The following is a 19374-nucleotide window of genomic DNA, read 5'->3' on the forward strand; positions in this document are numbered from 1 at the left end:
TGCAAGGGCGGTTAGGGTTCGTTCCATTTCATGGCCTCCTTTGTCATGACCAAGATGTGGTCAGTGATGTCATCCAGCTTATGAGGGGAAAATTGAAATAGGACAACGTCATTGTGACGTTAAATGGCCGAGTCGCTAGGTCTAGGCTTAGCATGTTGTGTCCTTTGGAAAGGCATCATACACAACTTTCATTGCATGCTGCCCCCATCTTCAAGTAGATCCTACGGTGCCATAAGATAGTATCAAAGCTGGCCAAGGAGTATAGCTGGCCAAAAGGAGTCAGACGGGCACCGGTAGCATACACACTCCTAGGCCGGCTTAGCTCCTCTGCCAGCTTTTGAAATTATGTTAAACTACCATAGCATCTGCTTAGAGATAGCCCCTTTTGTCAGCAAAACATAGCAACAAGTTCTGAATTAGAGAAAACTGTTACATTGAATATTTACGACCAATTTAACATTTTATTTTTAAAGTATCCCAGTGCTTCCCTACACATATTACCTTCCTCTGAAGTCGCTTCAGCGAGGCTGTAGTTTCCCACTCCACCACAGCTGGCTCCTCCCCATTCAGCATGGCGGAGGCTATCTCTGACTTCAGGAACTTTCTTGCACCCCTAAATGCAAACCAAACAATATAGTACTCACAAAAAAAGTAGGTATCTTATTTACCCCTAATTATTATGACTTACTCAGTAAGACTACTGTTTGTATTATGACCCTTCCTATAGTAAATCAGATGATCTTTATTTGCACCTTCTTGGCTGCATGTGCTAAATGTAATGTTACATCGAAAAACTGGGCCAAGACCCCCAGCAAAGTCTTGTTCCTAAGAGGACAAAGTCTCCTTTCCCATCACTCGAACCCAAAAATAGTTCATGAAACCTGCTGTCCACTTTTAAAAATGTGAAACTCACCTTGATATGGTATCAGAGGAAGCCAGCTCTTTGTTTTCTTCTCTTAACTCTTTGTTTTCTTCAGAATCTCTTAATGTGTGCTGCAGCACTAGCTGTTCATACTCCTGAATGCCACCTGTGACAACAATTTTGTAAGCTTTGGTCAGGTCTATATGACAGTGTGTCTTATGACAGTGTTACCACTCACACAGTAATATATGCTCCTACCAGCGTACTTGACTCAGAGTGGTTAAATCTTAAATGAGGAATTGTTACCAATTGTAAGCTGGTGTGGCCTGTCATGCTAGCCTGGAATCCAGCTGTGTTGTGCTTTAGTCGCTCCCAAGAAGTACGCTTCCTGCCAACACGTCTGGTGTTCGTTACCATTTGAACGATCGGCATTTGCATATTTGCAGAGATTTCTGATTGGCTGAATTATGGATGGTTCAAGCACTCGTTCGAACAGGAGTTCCATTATCATAAAAATGCCCGCAGCATCAGACGTTCATAATGCCTGAACTACTCAGCAAATTTCTTGGAATTTCTTCATCAAAACGAGCAAACAAAGACTTTAGAGGCTATTCTCAACGGAAATAATGTTTGAATAGCGCTCTTGCCAACCTAGTAGTGCAAGAGTTTGATTTATCAGATCGTTCCAATAGTCTTGAAGAAGATGGGTCGTTGATGATATGGAACGCCTGTTCAAACAAGCGCTGAAACCAGCAAATCAGAAATCTTGCATAAAATCTCTGCAAATATGTAAATGCCAATCGTTCAAATGGTAAAGAACACCAGACGTGTTGGCAGAAAGCAGAGCACAACGCGGCTGGATTCCAGGCTACTGTCATGCATGCTCTGGCTGTACAACAATCATTCACCTACACTGGCTTCAGCAATCTAATAACATTAAGTGACTGCATCAAATCAATTCATCATCTACTTTTCTTCAAACATTCATCTACTTTGTTGGAAACATATTCAGAGGATGCGGAAAATGCACAAGTACCTTAGCCTGGTATCCAGCAGTCTTATAGTTCCCTCTGTCCTCTCTGAAAATATGCAGAGAGGACAGAAACGACTCGGGAGCCATAATATGGCTGGATACCAAGCTACACCTACCTTGGCTCCTGAAGATTCTGGGTGGAGAGGCTGATCTGGTCTGATGTGATGTTCTCATTGTCTGTAAAACTGGTGGCTGTAGGTCACACTGCACTCCCTGTAAAAAAATTTTAAAAGACCAACACTTTTTTTATCTTCAATTTGTATTTTTATTACCTAACCACTCGAGTGTTGTCTTGAAATAGGTAATCCGAGAAATCGCAGAGGCAATCAATGAACCATTATCTTTTTAAGACTTGTTACTCACTTTATGTTTGACAAGGAACTCTTCCACTACGAGACTCTCATGACTCGGCCCCAGCTGGTCCTCATGTGAGGACAGGTGTTCCTCAGGTATGTGTGACAGGCGCTTCATCAGGGTACTGCTGCAGGTGGGGGCTGCCAGGTGGCTGTCAGGTGAAATCAGGTGCACTAACACTTCCTTCTCTGTGGCCAGTGAGAACCGCAGAAACTTTCCTCAGAATTTGATAACTGATATCTTTATTTCTTTACAATAGCCTGGTTCTTCAACATGATGTGCAAAGATATACATGACACTGTGAATAAGATGTGCACTTTTTTTATCCTTTGAGTTTTGGCGTTCTAAAAATTGATGATTGTTTTGAATATGGCATTATGAAAGTTGTATAGTATGTTGATAACATGACAATTACAAAAACTTTCTTGGAATGAGGTCTGTTGCTGAGATTCAAGCCAGTCTTCAAAAATGTCTCTACAGTTAATACGAAGTACTGCACAAACAGACCACAAGTGTATTTTTTTCCAGTCAAACTCAAACTAAATGTATGGTGATTTTATAGTTCAAGAATTTCTTGCGGTCCAAAGAAGACTGACCTCTGCTGCTGTCCTCTCTGTCTGCAGTGCTAGGAGGACATGGACTGGCATCTCCCCCAGGTAGTAGAGACTCTGGGTGGTAGGGGGACTTGGTAGGTAGAGTAGAACCTCTGCCGTCGTGTAGGCTGGAACCTCTGCCTTCATGCAGGGTACTCTGTTCAGGTGCTGCAGCTCCCAACTGTGTGGAAGCAAAAACTAGTTTGATGGGTTTATCCGTGGAATCAGTATAATGCAAAATTAAGCAAATTAACCTTCCCTCCATTGCCTAACCACTTAAGATGTCATAGATTTAGCAAGGTGATATTATAGAAGGAGTGCCAACATTCAATGCCCTCTAGCAATACTTAACTAGAGTATCCAAGATAAAAGACAGACCAAAACAACTGATTTGACGGCAGTTCAGCTTTATCCATGGGGTAACCTTTGCCTTGAAATTTGTTGCTTTCTAAAAGTGGGGTTTTTAAGGATATCAAGTCAAGAGACGGTGGTTTCAACCTGCAATATTTTTAAAATACTGCCAATTTGAAAACACCGTCCATTTACTTGATATCCCTCTATACCCTACTTTTATAAACAACGGATATAGGTTACCCCACAGATAAAGGTGAACTAGGGTTAAATGATTTTTTTTTAATTTCATGGGTCAAAGAAAGAAAGGCCGCAATGTTCAGCCTCCTAAGCTGTGGTGTTCCTTTCAAACTTCAACTTTCTTTCAAATTGCAGTTTGTTGATGTTAAATTTTGCTAATTAGGATTAACCACAATAAGGAAGGATGCTCTCCTACAGGTTAGAAGGATCTGTGCTTGTGTATGATAGATAGGCATGCTGTGTTGTTTTTTCTCTTTTAAAATGTCACCTCTGTTTCCTGGATGGTGTGTAGGCTTTGCGTGTCCTCTCTAGTGTAGTCCTGATGCATGATTTCTATCTCCTCCTCATCAGACATGTCCATCACCATGCTGACATCAGGACCCATGTACATGTACTGGTCCTGAGTCTGATGGCTCTTCAGCTCTTCCAGCTCAGCTTTCAGTCTCTCTATCTCCTGGATTAAAGCATTGTTATTAGTCAATCAAATGTTTGGGGTACTTGCCATAGTGAAGACATAGGATTACATACAAGAAACAACATTTTGAGCATTAATTCATTTCTCTATACGACCTACTGTATAACGTGATGGTAGGAAAGTAGTACAGTAACTGTACTCATATTCAGAGGGTAGACACGGTTATATCATTGATAGTTGACCATGCCAGAACTGTCAAATTCAAAAGTTGACTGTTATGCCCATTTGTAGCAGCCTTGCGCATAACCAGTAAGTGGTTTCTGATAGGTGGTTTGTAGAGACGCCAGATTTTCTATTACAATATGTGACTGCAGTACAGCACTGTGAATGCATCTAAGTTTGCAAGATAGCACTACTACAAACTCAAAACCACTGCAAACACTCCTTTTCCATATTTTCATGTAGATGTATTTTCAAAATCAACCATGAAAACGAGCAACATGGACTCCCAGACGAACAATTAACACTGGAGACAGCTTTGCACTAACCACTGTATTTTCAGTACCATGCACTTTGATTCCAATAGTACTGTAGAATAAGCTTAGTGAACTTAAATGCATTTACATGTTGTAATGATGTACCTCCAGGGCATTGTCCAAGCTGTCCGTTGTCATCTCCAGACTCTGTCTGAGCTCCTTGTTCTCTTGAGTAAGTGCAGTGATGACTTTTGAGTTTTGTTCGTTTTCTTGAATTGATGACTGCATGTGTACTGGTGTTGACTGCACAGGCACCTGCCCAATGCCCTTTTCCTGTTAACATGAAGATGTCAAGCATGAATCACATTCTAGAGCATATTACTGGAATATTGGCTTCTGAGATCATAGCTATGTAATCTAAAAGCCTGATAGTTTAATCTGTACAAAGATTTTTGACAGTCAACACCTAAAAACAATCACAAGTAAGCTTTCCAAATAATTTGAAACCTTACTAGTACCTGCCCTATCTTTCCTGATGAGGAGACTGATGCAGTATCTTGTCTGGACCATCCACACTGACTACATGTTGAGCTCTCTGCTGCAACCTGTGGACTTTGTACCAACTCAGTCGTTTGTGACCTGTTGCAACAAATAAAAGACTTGAAGAAAACTTTAAGGATACTAGTATTCTAAGGATACATTGCTTTCTTGACAGATTTTGGGTACTGGAAACAAAGTTAACCAGTTAATGGCTTGATATTTGTTGAGAAACACACCTGACTGTTGTTGTGTGTTCAACCCTCACTTTGGACTTCACCACTCTGGGTCTGGACTTCAACTGAATCATCAAAGCATCGTTTTCTGTTTCCTGTGACATGATATGGAAGCAACAAAAATAAATATTAGAAGGCTACTATTAGGTCTCCAAATGTTAAGAATCCTGTCGGCAGATAGACCAAAACATCAAGCATATCTAGAATACTATAAGCTTTGCCATCATTCCCCTAGTGACTATTTCTTTTCTTACATGAAATGGTAGCAATTCCCACATATCAAAAAGAGACTGGCAAGTAACTTTTTACTACTATGGTCTTGTGACATGAAACTGTTTTAAAGGCTGCATCAAATGTAATTTTCTATGACAAATTCTACCTGTAAAATTCCTGTAGACCAACTTCTTCTACCAAGTTATGCCAACTTGCTGATGAAATAAGAAGACTGATTACCTTGACCTCTAGAGCTGTCTTTATCTCACCCAGTTGAACCTTCAATCTCCTAATATCCTGTTGGAAGAACAAATACCATGAGCCTTGAAGTATCAATTTTAATCTCAAACACAAAACACACCCTTCTACTGGGAATGCATATGACTTACGCATTGAAAAATCACAGCTTTTCTTATTGCATATAACACGATAATGCCATATAAAATCCCTGCCTGTTGTTATGTAATACAGTAGAGTTGGTGTAAGATTTGATGAACAGAATGACTGGAACACTGTCCTAATCTTCTTTAAGTATTGTAGATGATCACCCCTTACCTTTTCAGTCTCAGTGGTCTTCACCCTCAGACCCCTGAGCTGAACCAGAAGAGTTGTTGGGTCGTACCACTTTCCATCTTCATCTTGCCACTTGCCCTCCTAGAAAAACAAAACTTGCCCTTAGAATTAATTTTGTTGATATGAGCTACAGCAGACAATACGTCACGCATTGAAACAGTTTTTGATTTGTATATACTAACCAAGGGCTGTCTCCAAGACCTGTCTCTCTGTTCTTGGAAATAAATTTGTTGGAAAAAAACTCACTCCTCCCGTCCAACAATCTGAGCTTAATGACAGGAATCAATGACAATGTGTTTTCATTAGCAGAAAGTACATATTTCACAAATGAAAATTAACAAAATTGGGCTGCCAGACAATGAATGTTACAAAAATTAAAGCTGAAGACAGCCATGCACTAACCACTGTGTTTTCAGTACCATGGATATCGATTTCCATTGTACTGTAGATTTAGCTTAGTAAACATAGGGAGGATAGACCTTTCATGTTCAGATCCAAACCTAATGAAAAGTGAGAAGAAAACCCTACCTTGACCTTGACTTTCATCCCTGCTGATTCTTCAACCTGCCCCTGAGCCTTCAAGGCCTACAGAGTAAAAATGTCAATAGTCGAAATCTAATTTCCTCCAGTTCTTATTCTCATATTGCTGGCCTTAGTCTGTAGAGCTGAACTGAAATGTAACACTGGAAAGTTTACACCATAAATATTAATCTACTAAACAGTATCCTACCAGTCTTAAGGGACTTAGCTAATAATCATGTCCTCAGTTTATCCCTTTGAATTTTCATTTGTAAATTGTGCTTAGGTGCTTTGCTTATTTGTTGTCTTGTTTTCTTTTTTTGTATTTATTTACCCACGTACTCTTTCGTTTCCGGTGGCGGCATCAATATTAGTTATGACTTGAGTCTGTCACCACCATGTCTTGTAATATATGTTGCAATAACAAAATGCATATCAATCAGAGTTGTACTCAATCCTTTGTGTTGTTCGTTCATCTTGCTCTCCATTTTACAACTGTCAACATCTATATACATGTAATGTTAGTATCAGTCAACATTGTTTTATGCTCATCTTTTCCTTAATACATGAATATTGTTCAGTGGAATACTCTACACTAAGATAAAGGATGTAGTAAGACCATGTTGCACACCTTTCTGAGCCTGACCACTTCATCCAGAGTTTTCTCCATCCTCTCCTGCATCAGAAGCTTCTCATTGGTCAGCTTGGTGTTCTCCTCCATCACTTTCTGGTACATCTGCAGCGAGCAGGAATTTTAGCCATTAATTAATATTTTAAGTTGAAGAAGATTCTTGGTCAATTCAAGAAGATGAATTCCCTTGTACTACATATGTTTTTATTTTATGGAAAAAAAGAAGAAACCAATGTAACAGTAGAAAATTTTGAAATATACACATTAAAGTGAAAGACAGGACTCACCAATTTCTTTTCTTCCAGTTCAGCAGCAATCCTGTGTATCAAGTAAATCATGATTTTTTGCTCTTTTGGTTAAGAAAAGTGGAGTGCTTTATGTTTTATCAAGAAGAAAGCATAGTTTCTTAATAGATAATTCAATTGTCTTTTGGCCCTTGGCCATAAATGTGTTGGTACATGTAGCTGGCAAATGTGCAATGATGTTGTCTTATGAATTGGAAGTATGATAAGGTAGAGTGTATTCTCACATATTCATGTTGACAGTTTGTTCCTCCAGCTTTGTCAGTAGCTTCTGTAACTCAGCTTCCATCACAGCAATAGCTGCAACAATTCACAAAACATGCACAAATAAACAGGTATACAAACTAAAACTTAGTACAGTCCATTATTGAGGAAGAAACTGCCAAGACTACAAAACCCAACTCATTCAACCAAGAATAAACTTACTAGATGTTTTAAAAAAAAACTGTTAAAACTTCTACCTTTACAGTTCCTCTGTTATCATCTAATACAGCAGTGTTAGATGGTTTGGTCTTTAAAGTAACATGATACGGGCATCCACTGTGATATATCTGTGAAGCCAATATTATATGGATTGGCAATTAAAACACATATATATAAGATTCCTCAATATTACAACTAATTTGAACACCTCCATATCCATATACGAACCATCCTCTCCCTCTGTCCTGATCCTTGTGAGTAGTCCTTGGACCTCAGCAGCAGCATTTTTCAGGACAGCTCCCTCACTCTGTCTCTGGTCTGGTTTCTGCTTGACTGAAGTTACAAGCTGCATTAAATCATTTCATATTGACAATCCTAAGGCCACACCAATTTAATTTCTTGCTTCTCGGATTTTTCAGAAGAATATTGGGGCGGTCGGTTGGGAAAAAAAGAAGAAAAAATTGCAAAAAAATCTGTGGTGAACTTACATAACACACAAAAATCAAGGTAAGTCAAGTTTTCAGCTTTTCATGGCATGATTTATCCAATGAATCTCTTCCTTTGATTTTATACCGCTGTTCTGATCATGTGACAGCAAATAAGCGCTCTGATTGGTTTATCAACAGTATGTGCCCCTGGAATGGGGTTTTTTAAAGGTCTGCAATAGCAAAACTTTTAAGTTATATTATTTTTCTTGGGACTAAATTTTTTTTCAAAATCAGAAAAAAATGGGTCAGAAAATCCGAGAACCAATACATTAAATTGGTGTGGCCTAACGGTACTAATCACGGTGACCCAGAAGTACAAGTTATTTTCATAGTCATATTTTGTGTGTTTGCTAATATTGGAAGGGCTTTTTTGATCTGATTTTTTTTTTTAATTTGAATTTTGGACTTCTGGGCCACCGTAACTAACATTTGCAATCTGAAAAAAATGCCATTAAGCCTAATGCTTTGGATTCGTTGGTTTATTATGCCTTAACGAAATACTGAAAGAAACAATCCTTCACTCGACAAATGCTTTTCTTTATATTTAGTAAAAGGCAGATATAACATTCTAAAACATACTATAACATACTGACCCTGTTTGAATGCATTGATAACCTGCTTCTGTAAGTTTTCCTTTTCCCTGTTGATGAAAAATCAAAGTACATGTAAGAGCATAGACAACCACACTATGAAGTCCAAAAATAATTACATTTCCCCTTCTGGTTTATTATCATCCAACATGGAGTTGAAAACAACATAGTTATTGTATGGGAAGTCTTCATTTTGAATACTTTCATGGTTGTACCAATGAAGACAGTGGGCAGGCTGCTGTAGCTGCAGCTGGCTTGATATTACAATCAACAGTCATTCAGCACCAAGGACAGACATTATGGCGCTAACAAAATATTATGGCGAACATTTAGAACTTACTTGTGTCCTTTCCATGGCATTGGTTTAGGGCGACATGCACCAAAGGCAACTAGACAAGGCAACCTGACTATAACTAGCTGGTAGCTAACAATAGTTGGTACATATTGTAGAATCTGACCAATCAAAACATTGAAGTAAAGTCACTGTTTTGGTCATTTTTCTACATCATAAATTATATCTATCTTATTACACTGAACAGCAATATTTAGAGCGTATATATGAATGTGGATTTTTGTAGTTGAGAGAATGTATCGAATTGTGGTTGGGAGAAATATACGTATTTCTCACCACCACTTGAGTTGTCAGCCATTTTGTTTGCGGCTTATGCGCTTTCAGTTGGCAACCCAAAATGTGGAAATGCTTGCTTTTGCGTTGTTTATCATACTGGAGATGTGGAAAAAAACATGCGAATATGTTCTGTTACAAATGTCAATCTGTAACAATGTTCTGTTACAAATGTCAATCTGCAAATGTCAATTATGTATTTTATATACAGGATATTTGCGGTTTTGAATCCAAAATTCTACAAAACGTACCTTTGATCTTTGATCCTTGAAGTTATGCATTGATTAAATTGATGACAACTACTGGGCATAACTCACATCGTCAAATGGTCGATTTTCCGCCCCTGCTGTTTTAGCTTCATCATTTGTTCGTTCATGTTTCTCAGTTTCTCAGAGGCAATCTTGGCTGTCACCAGACCTTCCCTAGAACAAAATTACACACATGTCTTAAGTTTTTGAGAACATCCTCCTTGTAGTATACAAGCTTCTATATTACTTAGTAACATCTGCGTCGTGTGTGGCGCATCTGCGTCGTGTGTGGCGTAACTGGTAGAGCGTTCGGTTGGGAATCTAGAGGTCCCGAGTTGGATACCCGCCGTGCCCCGACGTTGTGCCCTTGGGAAAGACACTTTGCACGACCTTCCTCACTTCACCCAGGTGTAAATATGGGTTCCTGACTTCGGTAGGGACGGTAAAAGAAAAGACTACCTTTACCTTCTGACTATACTGTGTATGTGTCACTGATAATATTAGTTATTAACTTGAGTGCAGTGCCACATTGTCTTCGTCTGTCCAAAAGCAAATACATCAACATTTTGCAAACAACTGAGAATCTTTATTCTTGACAATACATGTAGTGATGATGTAATCTATCAATGACTAATTCAGAGGTTCTTTTGTAACTTTGAAATTAACTCATGACTTACTTGAAGGAACTCCCCGATTCCTCTGCTTCTTGAAGACTGGCTTCCAGTCTATCCCATTCCTTAAGGAAGAAAGGAGAGAGTAAAGAATAAATGGGAGTAAATGTTAATAGAAAGACACTTTACAATCTTTAGATTATCTTTTATAATGAGTCACTGTTATGCCAACAACCAATGCTGTTATGTTTTGTTTGTAGGACACTCCACCATTGTTTTTATTAATCAAAGCAAATTTATAAGAACCATCCAGGAAAATAAGTACAAATTATATTAGTATGTAAACAGAACATTTTTAAAAGATCGTTCAATCTTATCAATGGAGACGTCTGGTTTAATCATACACGTATCAACAATAAAGTTTGAGAGAATCAATCATATCAACAGAAACGTCTAGCTATGAAGTATCAACTAATGTTCATGCATACGTATCTATGTTTTCATGAACCAGATTTAATTGAGGCCAACAATGAAATTGAAATAACAGTACTTACTCTGCCCAGGTCATACAGATGATCAATGCCAAACCACTGGAAATAGAGTTGTGACATTTGTAACGATAGATAACAGACGACGTCGACGTTACATGTATTCGTTACTTTCACAGGGACGTAAGTGAATAAAAAAACACACCAAATGGGCATATTAACAACAATGAAACAAATGAAAATAAAATAGGCATTCCTGGTCCTCAATACTTACATCCGAAAGTGACATTAAGATCTGAAATCAAAGAGAAAAGTTGAATATCATTACTGTCTTAGTTACTATGTTCGATAATATCATAGTGCACAATATGAATATCATCTCAAAATAGTAAGAATGGCAAAAGTAGTCCATGTGTATGAAGGCATTGATATTTTATTTACACTTGTAAAGGCAAAACACAGACTGTATACTTACCTCTTCTCGCTCTTGATTCACTTCCTCCACGTGGTCCATCATCTCTCGATAACGTTCGATAAATGTCTTCATCTCAACACGAACCTAGGGAACACATAGCAAGTCAGACTGAATCACGGGTTATATCTTGTGCAATGTTCCTAGACTAGAGCATCCAATGAATATGTATTTTTTTAAACGCATTTAAACATTTTTTGTTTGTTCGTTTCGCTGTGATTGTGTAAAAATAAATTCTCACCTCTCCGTCGTCAATGCTGTCAACCCTGGCACGAAAATCATCCAAAGAATCCTGAAAGAGATCAAGACTGATTCAACTGATCAGGAGACTATGGCCAAACAATACAAAAGGTGGTACGTACTGTAACTTACTAGTGCAAGTCAAGTCAGTTCGACTCAAGCTTCAGTTTGTCTTTGCACTGACTGATGTGTTCAATTCTTTTTACCCTTTGAACTATCGTAGTACCGTTGTCAGCAAGTGCTGTAGAACTTCCTCGTTAGATTATACAGCTAGACTCTAGAGGTGTAAAGGTTCGATTGATAAATTTAATACGTTCAAGGGCGTGTGTTACGTTCAAGGGCGGTTATAACGGCTAAACAGATACAGGTAGATAAAGATAGTTACGAAATGCGAGATATGAAAAATCCTTGAATCTTGTGACATGGAATATTTGTTGTTCTCACATCATTGTTTGTAAAAAAAATCGTTTATTTTTAGCAAATGAGAACTACGATCTCACCTCGTCATCCACAAAGTCAAATGCATTCTCAAAGGTGTTCAGCGCCTAGGAAGTAAGACAACGTGACATGTATATGCGCTGATGTTTTGAGCAAGAAGCTGCTAAACTTCGCTTTCAACTATTGTTGTTATTTTGTGTGTGCTTATATTCTGTTTAACGTTATTGGTTTTCAATAGCATGTACTTAGCTCAAAGGGGTACAGTGGTCTTTGGAAACCGATTCCCTTCTTTATGAACACAATTAATTGATGTTTATTCAAATCAGCAAATTTCGTGTTATATGCATAGTTATCAGTATAACAAAGAAACCAGGGAACAGATTTCACTTCGTCAGAGGTAAGCGCCATCTGGCAGAGTACACAGAAACTGCAGTGGAGAAACGGAGAGAAAAGCAATATTCACCCACCATGGACATCCTAGATGTGATGTCCCCAACCCTGGCCATCAGCCGTGCAGACTTCTTCCCCTCCACCCTGCTGACAGTGAGCCAGCCCACATCAGGGCTGACCCTCCCCCTCTGCACAATGGGAGAGGCCGACCGGTGGCCACATGCACTGCACACCGCATTTCCAACCAAAACCTGCGGAAAGGGGATAACCATTGGCTACTTCTCATTCATCTTTCCACATTTTCATTACAGTATAGTAACCTTTTACAATCCTAATTTGTCAGTACAATAATCTACAACAGTTAACGGTTAACGTTAACATGCATTGGCATAATACCGGTAGTAAGACTTACACCGGTAGATTAAAAATACTGGAACTTAAAGAGATCTACACATGCAACAATAGTTATTTCTGAGCTGTGCACACTTCAGACATCTAGGTGTCCAATACACCATTTACAAAGCATCGATAACAATGCATTCGAAGACAACAAGGACAAAAGTTTTCAGTATACTTTTTTTTAAATTTCGGGGTAGGCAGCTCGTCGTGGGACGAATACACTGTCACATTCATTGCCAAATTTATATAGATCATAATTACACATGCTCACGGCACAAGACGAACATGATTCAACAACAATCTTGAATTTCTGTTGGTGACCTACAATTCATGTAAAAGTGTGACGAACCGTTGCATAATAGCCCGGATCTACGACTGAATGGGCAAAATTGAACGTACGCAGCCATTTCCCGCCAATTTTATATCTACGCTAGCAGTAAAGTGTTACGTCATAACGGTTGTGACGGACAGAAGTTAAATGAAAATTCTTGACAGTATACGTCCGTTTTCTCATGACATTTTGTATGCTCATGCAGGTTTATGTTTTATGCATTTACTGACAGAAAAGGAAGGAACATCAGAGGATGTATAAATGTACATGCGGCAGTTAATTGTGCCGTGTTTCTTCCTACCGGTATTTTTGTACCCCCTCCCAACCACGCGCCCGTTCGCCGTGTAATTCCGCGGCGTGTTACAATTACAATATTACGCTTTTAGCAGGACAAGAGTGGCAGAAAAGTTACACAGAAGAAGTGGCAAGGGTAACCTATAACAGTAACATGTAACTGGAGAAAATGATGCGTTGACAATTTGTCAAATCAGTATGGCTAGAGAAGTCGTCGTAAACGTACCGGTATTATGATAATAGATGTTATATCTGTCTGAACGTAAAATTTGTGTGGCATGAGCAACTAAGTTGCGAGTGCTTTGATACTTTTACGTGTAATACTGTTCTTTGGGATTATTGTTATAACGTTAGTTAACTAAAATATTATAATGTACATCACAGAGAGAGAGAGAAAGAGAGAGAGAGAACTGCTGACGTTACCTCATTTGAATCAGGTTTATCGCTGAGACGGCGTAAGACCCAAGGTCTGGAGACACCATCTTCCAAACCCCGCGCAAATTCCTTTTGTTTCGAGTCTACAAGAACTACCCGTCTCTGGACGAATTTTCTGCCGTCACCCTTCCGTTTCAGTCTACGGTTACTGAAGGACTCTGGTGATTGGTAGCTAAAACGGCCCTTCTCTGGTGATTGGTTGCTGAAACGGCCCTTTTCTGGTGATTGGTTGCTGAAACGGCCCTTCTCTGGTGATTGGTTGCTAGTAACGTTACGGCTCTTCTGGTCGAGGAAACGCTGTTGGCGGGAATGTTGTTGTTGTTTTCCCGGGGTCTGAGGGGGCGTTTCGTCCAAACCTAACCGCCCCTTAGGAAAACGGCTTTCCGCAACTTTTATATTTTGTGGTACAGAAGCCATAAAATCTGAAAATTGCGGGTTAACCTACCAAAATAATTTTCTTATTGGCGCCACCTTAGCCATCCAGCGTCCTTGCACTGGACTACCTAACATCGCTTTGTTGTATCGTTTGATAATGACGTCACGATCCAACTTGTCATAGCTTTATGGCGTAGGGTCAATTGAGGTACTAGTATTTTAGCATAAGAGACAAGTATCATTATGCTTAAAGTACGAAGTTATTAGGCATTATGTGTAAACATAATTTAGGACAGCGAAAACGATTTCAAAGAACTTCATCTTGAAAATCCTCTGAAGTGTCAATCTCTATTACGGACAATGAAGACCTGTTCTAGAACAATCACGTTCGCTCCAGAATATTGTAGCAGGGTGTGCGCCATTGGCGCATGTTATGGTGAAACATAGCATGGGCGTCTTTCTCCGCTGACTTCAACATCTGCATGATCCCAGTAAGCTATAAGAAGAAGACTTTAAAATAGATTTCGTTTGTCTTGCATTTTTTTCTGTTGAACTAAGAAAAGGTTAATCATTAAGCAAGCAGGATAGGAGTAAACACATTTAACACATTTAACACACAAAATAAATAAACACATTTAACGTCTTCTTGCATTATTTTTTCAAATTGATAAGCCTCTGTTTTACTGGCGTTGCTCCATTTCGTCTTTAGTTATAGCTGGAACATCACCAAAAATCCACTTAGCGAGCTGTTTCATGATATTGCCCTTGAGGAACATAGAAAGGTGCGTGCCTGGCAAAGGTTTTCCAAGCATCTGATATCAAACTCTGAAGAAATATTGTACTGTCCCCAACAAGGGTACCAGCTAGGTGTAATATATAATAAAGTCGTTCATTTTCCGTTTCTGTTTCTCAGACAGAAATTACTGCAGTAAAGTAACCTGCCTGAATGTGATTTCTATATAAATCATACTGTGTTTTCATTTGCGTACTGTTTAGAAAAAACATGCTTACTAACTGAATTACCTAGATCGCACATTCAATCGTTTCTGGTCTCAAATGGTCGATACGTGATTTTGACTTTCTATATGGCCTTGATGAAAAACTGACACCTGGCGGAGTGTTAAAACATTGCACTTGTATTTCTCTCGATCAGCGATCCATAAGTCTGTATGATGCCGTGACCAACATAATGAAGTGACTGTTGCCAAATTCTGTTACTAAATGGAGACTTCCCTCGAAAGGATCATCATGCTTTTTGCTGATGGCCAAAAGTGCCCCAAACACTTTCAACTCTTGTCCTTTTAGTAAAGTAATTGCAGCCATGAAACTTGGCGGTAAGTGACATATCAGTGTGTGGTATTTTTAGCGTATGCCAAGAATGTAGTATACATCTCTTGTGCGTGGTACCAGACAAGGAAGGTTGTCTATAGATAAGACTGAAGTGGTGGTAACATTTTATACATCGGGTAAATGATAGATCAGAAAGTAAAGCTGGGGGGGGGGGGGGTAGGTTCTTGTCAAGGACTCTTATTGGTCCCACTGATAGCAGGAATCGTGATATCATTCCTGTTGATAACAATTGTCTGTCAATGCACTGTTGTATATTTCTTTATGTCACATTCAATTACATATATAATGTATATCGGAGTAGAAGGAACCCCTTGAATCCTTGGTCGAAAGTCCTCCTAGGAGACGGAAACTCCAAACAACAAACCTGCATCTGCTGGGGCCGTCTTACACGTTGCACGCAGTTCTTGCCCTTGTAGGACTTGGTGTGCCAGTAGACGAGAGGGTGGAGAAGGTGGTGAAGTGCACAACCCCCCTTCACCTTAAAAAGTCACGTGCAGGCCAGGTAGACGGGTCGCCCAACCCACCCTGTCTGTCTACCATTGTCTTCCGAGACAGATGGATGCCAACAATTATATCGCTTGAGGCCAGACTGCTTGGTTAGCCTAAAAGATTAAGCTTCAGTTCTTGTTGTGCAGTCCTTGCCAAATGTAATCAAAACATATGCCAAATCTTAATTACAGACCTTGAATCATAGGTTTCCAGCGTCTATCTAATGATGGCACTGTCCTTGGTTAGTTTTAACCTTTAAGATCTTATTTTCGTCTTTTTGTCCTCAGTTGCCCTTGACCTTACCACGGATACGTCTTGCTGTGCGTAACGTTGTTAATTGCACTAATTAGGGACATGTCCTTGATCATGATTGACATTTTAGAGGCGTTTCCATGATTCAGCGTTTTGGTTAGTTGACTCAAGGTTAACTCGGGTCAAGGCTATATTTCTTATTTCACTCGAAATAATTCGTGTTTGATGCATCGTCTTGAAAACCAAGTCATTCAAAGACTCAGAGTTTCCATGAGTATCTCACTGGGTTGCTGCGTTGCTGCGTCCTTAATTGGATTTGTGTTATCTTTGACTTTATAATGAGACTGCAAAACGTACAAGTATGACAAAAGACAACAAGACATACAAAAAGCATTCAAATACAATTCAATCTGTACAACTGGATTTTTAAAAAACGGAGATTTACTTCCGGACTCTCAGTGACATCCATCACTCTCAGAGTCTCTAGAATGGACTGGCAGAACAACTTGATACAAATTGTTTAACCTTCATGAACGGAAAAATACGTTTATCTATCAAGATTCGATGAGCGCTCTGACTCTGTCAAATCGCTCGGCCGCAACGACATCGCCAACGTGCCGCATTTTTTGAGTGAAATACCTGCAAATTATCTCTGTTTCCAGAACAGTTTTGTGGTTTGCGTACTATTGTTTTGCCTTAGCTTCAGTGTTAAAGACTTGGCTTCTGTTCAGACCATTATCCTTTTGTGGGGATGTTGTTTGGTGTTTACGGCGGATACGTATCTGCGAAATCCCTGAAAAACAAGCGTTGATGATGTTTTGAACAGATCCCCCACGCAGTATTGCATCCCAAAAGTGTATACGTAAATCTTCTTAGCTCGTTATCACTGCCACGTGTGGCGCCAGCCTAGTTAGGGTAAAGCCTTTGACAAAGTGTTTTGGCAAAGACTCAGTGCAAGGTAGTCATCAATTTCCGAAAGCTCCCTATTGTGCGCAAAATACCAGCCAAGAATACAATGGCCAGCAACCTGTTTGACTTTTACTTTGACATTTTTGAAAGGTTTTGTTTGTCGAAGCCCTAACAGGATGCCATTAACGTTATTGTTTGCTTCAGTCGTAAAGCCGTATTGTAGAGTGTCACGCAAATGAAAGAATTAGTCTCTACCAGACTCCCGCCTGGCCGTATAGTAATAGGGGACTTTGGAGGACTTTTGCCAAGTTAGGAATAACAGCCTAGTAGGAGTTAATTGGCCTAGGTGGGAACTGGTCGGCCGGCATATAGCTGGATAGACTGCAAACGACTGACTGACATCCCATGGCACCTTTTTTGTCCCTATTTGGCCAAAATCTTCTCTTTTTTCATCCAGCTGACACGTCTGCTTAGAGACTATTAAAGAATCCACTACACTTTAAGATAGGAGTATGAGTTAACCACATACTTAACCACATACACGCTTGGTTAAAAAATGCGTTGCAATATTGGCCGATGAACGCGAAATACAATGCAACTCATTGGAGGAACACTGCTTTCCCTATGACATTTTAAACCCAAAGCCACAAGTAGATACGGCAAAGCTAGATATATTCAACCCATTCTATTGTTTATACAGTCTTTTTCAATATGACAATGTGGTAGCCAATGTGGTGATATCAACTATCAAAACAAACCATAGCTAGTGACCTTGATAACGAAATATGCATGGTGAAGCGATGCATTACGTACGATGTATATGTAAGAACCAAAGTAAATATAGTATCAGTTGGCGAGCAAGCTCTGGCAGCTTTCCAAAGTAACTACGAACCTGAATACACAAACCATATATATTACTGAACTGCCTGGTTGTTCAAAGCTTGTCCGTTTGGGGACAAGGCCGTGGGGCGAGGTATTTTCTTAGAAACGGTATCTTATTTTAGATATAGCGCATTCCATCATGATAGAAGAGTAAGGGCAAGTAGTGACAGGTGTAGCAGTGTAGAGCATTTCTTCTGTACAGTTTTTTTAACCGATGAAAGACCAACCATGATTGGTCATTGAGATCAAGGAAAGCCCATTGAAAAATCGCCTAGCGTTCACTGAAAGACTCTGAAAGAACTTAGAGATTTGTCAAATTTGTTGAGGCTTATATAATTAATGATTTCCTCTCTGGATTTCCCTAAATTAGGTAAAGGCTCCATCTCTTTAGGACAGCTCTTTTACAGATGAATGACCAGACATATGCATCACTGGTCATTGATCATGAGATCAAGGAAAGACAACTAAAAGACCATCTAGCGTTCACTGAAAGATCTGAAAGAAATTAGATATACTTCTGGGGGTTCCCGTACTTGAGCGATGAATATGAAGACATACAGTTAACGTAAGACGAAACAGCATCCGACTAATCCTTGGCAATGATAGATAAAGAGGATGGGAAGTTTTGCCCCACGTCACCTGGAAACGTTGACACACACATGGTCTTGTAAAAAAGAACAGCCTTGACGACCTTCTTTCTCAGCTGTGCACGTCTCCAAGTGACTGGACTAACGCAGGCCAGTTGGGACCTTGACTGCCCAACACCACAGTCATTGCTGAGCTAAAAAGCACCTGTACTGTAGTCTGGTGTCCAGCCTTGTATGGTTACAGATAAGACTGAAGTAGTGGTAACTCTTTATACCAAGGGCAAATGATAAATCAGAAAGAAAAGCTCGGGGTAGGGGTACCTTTCAATCAAAGCTCTTAGCGGTCCCACTGATAGCAGTAATCGTAACTTTTTTTCTGTTGATAACAATGCACTATTGTATCTTTCTTTATCTTGTAAAAAAGAACAGCCTTGACGATTCTCGACCTTCTTTTAGCTGTGCTAAGTTGGGCACGTCTCCAAGTGACTGGACTGACGCAGGCCAGTTGGGACCTTGACTCCCCAACACCACAATCATTGCTGAACTAAAAAGCACCTGTATTGTACCCTGGTCGGCTTCGGTTAACTTCTCAACTCCTTTGCCTCCCTAAACATTACGAGCGTTTGAAAGCACCTGTACTGTACCCTGGCCCTTTTGGTTAAGTTCTCAAGGCCACTCCCTAAACATTAAGAGCGTTTGGCACACAAACATGGGAAAACTTCG

At 39.6% G+C, this 19374-nt stretch overlaps 2 protein-coding genes across 3 annotated transcripts in view; both read right to left on the minus strand.

Moving 5' to 3' along the window:
• LOC118427755 overlaps window positions 1–17199 on the minus strand; it is a 26816-nt gene extending 9617 nt beyond the window's left edge. The window contains exons 1-2 of the mRNA XM_035837678.1: window positions 17195–17199; window positions 9925–9932 (exon numbers count right to left, since the gene is read on the minus strand). The gene's annotated coding sequence lies outside the window, so the exon portion shown is untranslated. The remainder of the gene's footprint in view (window positions 1–9924; window positions 9933–17194) is intronic.
• LOC118427754 lies at window positions 3718–14620 on the minus strand. 2 transcript variants are annotated; one of them, XM_035837676.1, is made up of 20 exons: window positions 13796–14620; window positions 12426–12599; window positions 12021–12065; window positions 11522–11572; window positions 11284–11367; window positions 11083–11103; window positions 10875–10910; window positions 10387–10445; window positions 9779–9883; window positions 8840–8886; window positions 7987–8091; window positions 7563–7635; window positions 7321–7351; window positions 7034–7138; window positions 6412–6468; window positions 5866–5964; window positions 5551–5607; window positions 5101–5192; window positions 4843–4963; window positions 3718–4657 (listed from the first exon to the last, which is right to left on the minus strand). In XM_035837676.1, exons 1-20 carry the CDS (start codon window positions 14222–14224, stop codon window positions 4469–4471), a joined length of 1980 nt encoding a protein of 659 aa, XP_035693569.1. In that variant the 5' UTR covers window positions 14225–14620; the 3' UTR covers window positions 3718–4468. The 2 variants fall into 2 exon arrangements, with proteins under 2 accessions (XP_035693569.1, XP_035693570.1); XM_035837677.1 differs by lacking the exon at window positions 12021–12065.
• Window positions 17200–19374: the final 2175 nt, after the last annotated feature.

This window comes from Branchiostoma floridae, chromosome 12 (assembly GCF_000003815.2).
Source record: "Branchiostoma floridae strain S238N-H82 chromosome 12, Bfl_VNyyK, whole genome shotgun sequence".
Taxonomy (NCBI): domain Eukaryota; kingdom Metazoa; phylum Chordata; class Leptocardii; order Amphioxiformes; family Branchiostomatidae; genus Branchiostoma; species Branchiostoma floridae.